The 9487-nt window shown below is 43.8% G+C and overlaps 1 protein-coding gene across 3 annotated transcripts in view; it reads left to right on the plus strand.

Annotated features, from left to right (window-relative positions):
- The first annotated feature begins 3596 nt into the window (after positions 1-3596).
- LOC103362557 (pleckstrin homology domain-containing family A member 5-like) overlaps positions 3597-9487 on the plus strand; it is an 81455-nt gene continuing 75564 nt past the window's right edge. For all 3 annotated transcript variants that reach the window (XM_008288936.1, XM_008288937.1, XM_008288938.1), the window contains exons 1-2: positions 3597-3726; positions 3961-4044. In XM_008288936.1, the coding sequence (XP_008287158.1) occupies positions 3695-3726; positions 3961-4044 (116 nt within the window). In that variant the 5' untranslated portion in view covers positions 3597-3694. The remainder of the gene's footprint in view (positions 3727-3960; positions 4045-9487) is intronic.

Consider the following 9487-nt stretch of genomic DNA (forward strand, 5'->3'; position numbering starts at 1 on the left):
TAACTGTTTTGCTTCGCGTGGCATTCAGGTCTCACTTTGCGCTCATCATGCAGAGCTCTGTGCTGCTCATTTAAATGGTCAGACTAGTTAGTCGCGTTGATTCGTGTGGTGGCAACAATTGCAAGACACTCCTGATGAAATGCTTCCACGCAGCTCTTGCTTGTTTTTGCGACCAGCTCTTCCTTTTTCGTGCTTTACTCTGACTTCCCGCTCTTTTTGCGGCGTGCATACGGTGCCTACAAACCCGAGCAAGAAGCGAGAAGCAGAACAGCAGACCTGATGTTTTTTACCTGCAACCTTTTTACATCTTATTGCAAATCTTCACAAGCTTTAAATTACATGAGCCGGTTATGAATCACTCCAGCTCGGTGAGACGTCTCCTCTGGAGCTCGTCATTCGAGCGGGACCATCGTTATTTGGTTGAAGTCGTAAAGTTAAAACATAAGGTGCCACGTTCAGCTGCTGCTGCTGTTGTTTCAGTGAGTATTTAATCATCAGCAGGGCGACACAGAGCAGACACTGTCACAGCAGATAAGGCTGCAGCTGGGGCTGGTGCCACTGACAGCATTTAGATTCTTTTTTAGCAGTTTCTTATAGAATATTGGTATTAGTAATTGTCATCTGTCTCATTCCGGTATACTAATTTATTTTTTGGCCTCCGTCAGGTATGTGGGCACACATCATGACAGTCCATGCATGTAAACAGATGCTGGATATGTAATCAGAAACTGTATAATTGACCCTGAAGCTGCTCCATATGCCTGATGAAGAAAACGTTTAGGAAGTGAGACAGACCTGTTCTGTTTTATTACGTCTGGATGACTCACAGGCGTATTAAAAGAACTGTCTTCTACGATGGCGCCCGATATGTGTGATGTAGTGTAATGTGCTCCCAGGGAGGGGAACAGTCACCAGTAAAGACCATCAGGCTTCCTTCTTCCGCTGCGTCTTTAAGTCCTTCAGAGCATGAGGGTCCTGCTGACTCACCTCACACATCATTTGCTCCGTCATGCTTTTTCTCTTCATGTTCAATCAAATTCTGAAAATTCAAACAATCATTTCAAGTTTTCTGCTGCTTCCAAGAATTGGTTTTACTCATTTCTATTCAGTCATTCCTTTACTGTGTCACTGTAGCCACCACTCCAAAATTACCCCACAGCCCAGGTGCTGCCTCTGGGGGGATACGGGGACTTTCACATGACTTAGAAGTCGCCCCAATCCTCCAGCTCGATGGTTGCCCCAAAGCTCTCCTTACTGCTCTGAAGGAGGGAGTAGGCATCTCTAACAAGACGTGAGCGAGGATTCATGCGTGTCAAAGGGAGATGGATGCATTCTAGATCAGAGAATAGAAGGTTCTGGCTTCAGTTGTGCCACATTTTGGTTTATCTGAAATAGCCGCAGCAGCAATATGTGTTCAATGTGTCAAGCCATGCCTGCAGTGCAATCAATAAATCTGCAGTTTTAAGCAATCACTTAAACCTGGTGCTAGGCACTATTTTTTGGCATCATTGGCCAGAAACTCCACACTGACCTTACAGTAAGCATTCTGATGGGAAACTAGACTTCTGCATCTGATGCTGTCTTTATTTTCAGGCTTTTGCACATTTAGAATGCACCAATCAGATGAGATGATTAGTAATGAAGCCAATGGAGAGAGAAGGGACGTAGTGGCGCGATGGAGGACTCTCCCTCAGGAGGGCGGGCTTGGATTCACAAATGAATGATCATGTTTAGCACAACTATCACCATGTCTTGTGGTAGGGCTTGGAACAGAGAGGGGCCAGAGGAGAGCTGTATGTTTTCAGTTCTATGCTGTTGTGGACGGGGTTGTTTTATTTTGTGCCTTTTCCAGACTCTGCCTACTGGAGCTTTAACTGTCGTCTAGCAGGAATCAGAACGTGTCATGTAATCAAAATAAATGCCACATTTGTTACTAGGAGTGGAGCTGTTAACGGTTGTTTTTTTAAGTTTTAGTATTTTCGTTCGTTCACTGACTGGGTGCAGTTGTTATTCTGAATCTGTGTGTGTCTTTGTGTTTTCATGTGTGTGCTAACATGCCATTGGGATTTAGAATGACGCGATTTGAGAAGGAAAAGAATTCAATTCTTTCTCTTTCACTCTGTCAGCGTTTGCGTCAGCTGCTCCGGCTTCTACAGAGACTCTGTTCTCCATACAGCCTTTAGCTGTCTGCACATGTGCATGTGTTTGTATTGGTGTGTGAGCTTGTCGATTATTCCAGATTTCTAATGTCTTCTAATGTTCTTTGAAAGTTTGCAAGGTATGATCTCATTAGTGACAGTGGTCTAGATCAGGGTTAGTGAAGGTGCTGTGTGTGGTGTGTTACAAACTTTGCTCCTCACTTCATTATCATTGTCATCATGTCTTGAGGGTCGATAACAAAACTTCTCTGTTCTGTGAGAAGGAGGTGAAGGAGTCAGCAGTTTCCTCGTGATGCAGCATCTGACAGAGAGAGAGACAACCAGCAGGGAGGAGTGGAGGATAAAAGACAGATGGAGAGGTGGAGACAGGAAAAGTGGAAGTGTAATAGATGTATTGTGTAATATGAGGCAGAAATAGAAAGACTGAGCTAGAGAGTGAGATGGAGAGCAGAGAGAGGAGTAGATGAACAGAGACAAGGAGAGATGACAGAGAGGAGTGAGATGTGCTGTGAAAAGAAAAAAAGGGAGAAGAGGATGACTATCAAAGAAATATGGAGTCTAAAGTGGACCACAGAAAGGCTCCATCAGAATCAGAATCAGAGAGACTTTATTGATCCCAGAGGGAAAATGACTTGAGCAGTAGCGACCGCAAAAGGCTGCATGAGCAGCAACGATGCTGATGCTGATGTTAGGGTCGGGGCTTTTAGGGATTTACCTGTAATCAAACAATGTTAAATAAAAATAGTACTGTTATTTATTTATATATATAGATGACAACATGCATTTCATTGTTTGCTAATTCATTTCTGTATTTATTGTGCGTTTCACTTGTGCGATGGGGCAGCAGATGTAAAAGTGTTTTTAAAATAGGTTTTCTGTGTTTAGAGGTCTGTTTAAAATCTGACTTAGCAAATAGTTGAAAGACGGATTAAGTGAATAAAATGAATACATGAAAAACTAAAAAAAAAAAACACAAAAAAATGAACTCTATTTTTAAGTCAAGGCCCACCGTTTTACGTTTTTCCATCATGTTTAACGACATCATGGACTTCATTAGCAGACATAGATAACGTTGATGTTTCCACATGAAGAACTTCACTCTAAAATATATTGATGAATAATTTAATTTCATTTTATTTGAGTTTTTTTTAACTTGTAGCAGCACATAAACTTATCACTCAAGCCAACACTAAGAACATTTCTATTCACCACGGTGACACTCCAGACTCCACAGATGTAAAGCTACACAAAACACGTTTTAAAAAGTAAAATCGTGGCTAAATTTGAAAGAAAGGAAGGAAAGAAAGAAAAAAGGAAAAGCGGATGCGGGAGGTGCCACAGAGGCAGAGTGAGAGAGCCGGGGGGAGAGAGGGAGTTCACTGTTCAGCTGCTGTCGTCCTCCTCACACCGGCCAGCCTGCTGTGGACTGATCTGGAGACAGTTCCTTAGAAGGAGATTATTCGTTCCTGTTCTTTGTTTGGTTTTGGGAGGAAGTGGATGCTCGTCATCTGAAGCAACTTTTTAAACAGGACGTCATGCTGAAGTTTAGCGTCACCCAGTGCTCCAGGTGTGTGAGTGCTGCAGCGCTGCCATCCTCTGCTTGTTCTCTGGAGCTGGTTTGCTGTTTGTTTAGGTTCACCGTGCAGAGGTGCTGCTTTTGCAGCTAACACTTCAGTTCCACCTTATCTGTGTCTGCTTGTGTGCAACTGTGTATGTTTGACAGTAGTTTAAAATACATCTGTGCTGTTTTACTAAAGCTGCCTTTCCCTCATCTGTCTTCTCTCTCTCTGTTTCCCTGCAGCCACAATGAGCGAAAGGTGACCTGTAAGCACCCGGTGTCAGGCATCCCCTCCCAAGACAACTGCATCTTTGTTGTAAATGAACAGTAAGTCTCTCTGCACTGTCAAACACCCATGCAGTGTCTCAGCTTCTGATTTCTGCTGAGATTTGAAAGGTCAAAGGAAACACTTGTAGGCTGATCCAGTCTTTAAACAACTGTTGCAGCTGTGGCCTGCAGCTGTACCAGCATGTGAATGCACTGTTAATTTGGAAGGACAGAAGATGTCTCTGGATATACTGTATAATGAGCCCAAAAATGAGCCCGTTGAGACAAGACTTGTCTCAGCTGTGGGTTGCCTCAACTTTACTTTCCAACGGTCTCAGGTCTGTTTAAAGTTACGTTTTAGCTGGAAGAGCCCAAACAGTAGAGTAGCAGCTACAAGTTTATACAACAATGAGCTATGTGTGATTGATGGCGTCACTGCAACTCAACATACATACAGCATGAATTCATTCATGTTTATAACAATGTTCTTATTTATTATAATCCCACAACCTTGTCGAGGCAAATATGTTGTAAAGGAAGCATAATTGTGAGCAGATTACAACCACTCGATGCTGATCACAGTCTGGACTCTGCTCCAAATCCCCTGTTTGGGTTTTCACAACACAACATAGTGACGACAGAGTCAGCTTCTCAGCCTGCCTCTGAGGCCATCGTCTGTTTAGCTGCTGCCTGAATAGATGTTTGATAGAAAGCAGTGGATTGTGGATGTGTTGTAGCCACAGTGAGCTTAAATTCTGGTCTGAATGGTTTCAGTTGGACTGATGCACAGTCCAGCTGTACAACAGCTCTACTGTCTGCATCTCCTCTCTGGTTGTTAGAGCCTCTCTTCCAGCTTAATACGTCTCACCGCTGACTGAGGCAAGGAACACGTCACTGCAGGGGTATTTAGCCCACAGGCTAGTGGAAAATACTCTATTGCGAACGCACTCTCTATTAAAATGGTAACTAGTTTAAAGTGTTTTTTTTATGGTTGTAGTGTGTCAATACAAATGACCCATTTAGCACTGCTGAAATGAGCAGGAGTCCTCTACTGCCTGTCAGCTGTCGTCTCTCTGAGAGACAAAGAGCTCCATATTTCCCTCCTGACTCCTGCACTGGATTCAGCTGCAGACATGCAGGACTGCTCCACACTGTTCTTGCATCTTCTGTATCTTGATTGTGTGTGTGTCTGACTGAGGGTCAGTCAGTCTGTGAATACCACCACTGAATACAACCTTTCTTTGGGTTTTATCTAGTCGTCTATCTTCCCATTTTTTGTGTCATCTGCTGCCTGTCTGTGAGATGTTTCTTTCTCTCTTCCTCTTTGCTTCCTCTGTCTATATTGCTGCAGCTCTTTGTGGTTTGTTTGTGGCAGCTATGCTACAGACTCACAAACCAAAAAACTGAATCGCTTTGAATGTTTTCACTCCCTCTCGTCTTGTTGTCGAAGTGACTGGCTGCTGAATGCTACCTACACATCAGCTCTAAAATGGGATCGTTTCTGCAGACGACACACACACATTTTTACAAAGAAACTACTTTCTGCACCCCATGAGACAAACTAGAAAGCCAAAAAAAGTCAGGATTATAGGGCTGAAATAAAATTTCGGATGGGAGCGTCTGAGAAAGACAAACAAATGGCTGCAATTACACGCTCCACCTCCAAAAGAGTCGTCAGGATGGTTTTTCAATCTGTTCTCGCCTCTGAACTGTGCAGCCGAGATACCGACCCCTCCAACTACACACACACACACACTCACACACACACTCACACAGTTTTACTGCTAACAAGTTCACTTTGGCAGCAACTCTCTCTCGTTCCCTTTCACACACTTACACTCCTTCACTTTCACACACACACACACACACTCTTTCATTTCCCATCCCAATTATCTCCACAGTTACACCGCTGCTGTTAAGGACTGCTGAGGTGTCTGTGTGTAAATTATGCAAATGAGATGTGCATGGTCTGTATTTTTAAACTTGTTGAGCAGAGTGGAGGTGAGAAAGTCACTGGGAATGAAAGGTGTTAAACTGCAGCAGGGCTGCTAATGAGAGTTTCACCTTGTTCCACCCTCGCTGGTACGAGGATGACGAGTGACAGCGAAATGTCACCGCTCGAGAGTGCAGTCCAAGTAAGCTGCAGGCATGATGAATGTTATTAGAACTGAAAGCTCACAAAGCTTGCCATGTGTGGCTGCAACATTCATTACAACCCATAATACATAAATAAGGAAAAGATCAACCAACAACCTCAGAACATGTGTGGCTGTAAGTTTAGTGTGAAGTTTGCTCTGAGGGTGGCGCTACAGAGGGCTCATAGTGTTTAAAAAGGTGCCGGGCATCATACATTTGTCACCCATTGGGAATCCCAATTACATGACATGAGCGGCCCATAAGCACTACTGAAGCGTTGGATCCACTCCGACTCCGCTCATGGTTCCTGTTCTTAGAACTGGCTGACAGAGACCATACACACCGTTTTCATCAATCTGAGAATCTGAATTCCTACACTGACAGAAGAGATGTACTGGATGAAAGTAGTTTTTATTAATGCTCAGCCAGATGGAAACAGTAATGTTGTTATGTATGGATTCCTTGATTTTATTGACTTTTAAAAATGTGTGAGGTCTCAGGTTGATGTCAGCTCAGATGACTCCTGCTGCTGTTTGATGTTCTAACAACAGACTCCTACAAACATCTGGAAGCAACGAGTCATAGACTTCAGCTACTGTTAGTGTTTTGTCAAAACCTGGAATGCTTTTGTTTTTGGTGAGTTTCATGAATCTGATGCACTGGTATTGATGCTAAAGTGTGGAGAAAGTCTTCCCCAGATCACTTTATTTAAGTCAAAGTGCAGCCCTCGTGTGTGCCTATCTGGTGATGTGAGGACGTTGAGTTCACACTTGTGCCTTGTTGAAAGCGTCATGTAAATGTTACCAGGTCTGACCAAGGCCTGACCAGACTGTTGCTGCAACTTGTAAAGAAAAGCCAGTAAGGTGCTCATTCAGACACGAAGCTGACGTGTTCAGGTGCCGTCAGATTAACGGAAAGCAAAGCACGTATGAAATGTATTAATTTAACTGAGATGTCACACAGTCTGTTGCAACTGCAGCTAAAAGACCGCTTTAGAAAAAAAAAAAACAGAAAAAGTATCATGTGTTGTAAGTGCTGTACTTGATGTAATACAAAGGTGTCTTAGTGCCACATGAGCCCTCGAGCCTCTTCTTTTTTTCTCCCCATCTCTCACACATTTAAATGAGTATGAAAATAAATGAGCACAAGCCCTAAGCTTTCCCTCCAGGCTCAGGATGAGTCTAAGAGAACTCCTCAGATGTAGCCCAGTGCACCACATGTGATTTAAGTGATCCTTGAAGTACTGCTCAGAACAAGGTTCTTGGTTTCAGTCTCAGAGACTGCTGAACGTGACTGCACATGGAAAGCTCTCCCTGTTCCGACCAGCAATGGCTTTATTTCTTTAATGTCTCTGTTTCTCTCTGGTCTGTTGGAGCAGGTGAGTGCATTTGAAATACAGAGCCTCTTTTATTGACACGAGTGTTGAAGTCTTAAAAGGCAGACATTTAGATCATATGTGAAAATAGAGCAACACTGTAACAATTCATCTATTAATTCCAAGATGACAGCGTCATAACGCACTTTATAAAGGAAGCGGGTGGATCTAGACTCAGCAGGGGCGAAAATAAGACGATCTCATACATTCGTTTTGGTTCAAAGCCTTATACTTTAAACACTTTACTTCCCCCCCCCATACACAAGCGCATCCCCACACACGAAACAGCAAAACAACGACATGGCTGAAAAACAGTTCTTAAAGTCCGGTAATCACTTCATGGACCGTCCAGCTTTATATATACAGTTCTGTCACCACCTGCACGACTCTGCAAGGCCACAAACAAATGCATGCCACAGTACTCGTGGCAGGTGGACGATGCCATCAACAGCTGGACCAACTCACAGCTCTGCGCATCAGCCCTCCTTTGAATGATGGATCCGGTCCCCAGCAGCTCCGTGAAGCGGTCCGTCCTCCCGTTCCAGCAACTTTAGTTATTCCAAAAGTTCAAAACGAGCAAAATCCGTACTCCACAGCAATGCAACTCCGGGAAAGCCTCCAAGTCGGCATGCGTCGTCATTTCACAACATGCCCCCGCACGCGTGCACTGCACTCACCTAAATGCAGGTTCATGCGAAGCCACGCCCCCAACATACATTTGATTGAATAAACAATACCTGTGACCCAGTGAGAACATATATTTACATTATTTCACAGACAACATAAGGCATCAATTCACCCCTCTGGGTGCCTATGAAGTGAGGACAGACCTTTACAACATGTTGTCTTTTATGAATCACATGCAGTCAGAAGAGACCAAAAATCCGCTAATTCAGTTCAGTCCAAGTGCACACTAAGAAAATACGTCAAGCACTACACTTGGCACCCTTTTATCTGACCTGGACCGCTGACAAAACATTTGGATAGCAGGACTTCACCTGCTGCCTGGAATACATCCACATGTGCACTGATTGCTGCTACTTTCCTTTAGCCTCCTATCAGCAAAGAAAGCTATGCTCATGGTGTTGTGAGAACAGATTAGAGGATAGCTAGAACCTGGACATCCTGCCCTAGCTTTCAATAATCTTGACTTTCTGGAGTCCAAGGATTACTTTTGTCCCCTTCATACATGTTGAGGTAATGACACCTTTTTCTAATCTAATCTATTGATCCTTCACATGCTGCCCAGACAGAGCCGTGGATGCTTTCAATCCCGTGACGGTGTTCTGTGGTATCTGATACCAAACCATCAGCAGCAGATCCTTGGAGTCCTGTGGCTACTTGGAGCTGCCATCATTCAGACTTGTTCCAGCAGAACCTCCCTGAACTCAGTGGAAGGTTTGTGACTTGTCCATCCCTCTGGTGCCACCAGTCACCTGACACCTCTGAGCCAGTGGTCTGGCTCTCATGACTGGGGGCTTGTCAGAGTCACTTACGTATGACATCTGTAGCTTTCCTCATTCACGACGACCGTACAGGAGACAATATTTATAGAACTCAAATCAGAATTGTGTCAAGGCTTAAAGTTGTCCACGATTAACGGTGTGACTGTTTTGAGTACGTCATAGGACCGTCCATGGCCCAGAGACACAAGCATGGCCCATCTCAGCTCTCACACATCATCTCTTCAGGGAGGAGGAGTCAGGCACTGCCAAAGGGAGACTCCATGCAGAGTTTTAAAACCGCTGTTCAGAAAACCTACGTTCAGTATCACTGTGACTTCATCCATATCTGTGTACAATTAATGGTTTGGAACCACAAAATAGTAATACATGATGAACACAGTCGGTGGGCGCGTCTTATTCAAAAGGAAAAGCAATGAACGTGGTCTTCCAATAAAGTCATTTCACATATCATTCATCGTTCTCACTTAGACAAGATATTCAAATACAACAAGTATGAATAAGTGAAACTTCAGGGTTTCAAACCTAT

This window comes from Stegastes partitus, unplaced genomic scaffold (genome assembly GCF_000690725.1).
Source record: "Stegastes partitus isolate 25-593 unplaced genomic scaffold, Stegastes_partitus-1.0.2 Scaffold583, whole genome shotgun sequence".
Lineage (NCBI taxonomy): Eukaryota > Metazoa > Chordata > Actinopteri > Pomacentridae > Stegastes > Stegastes partitus.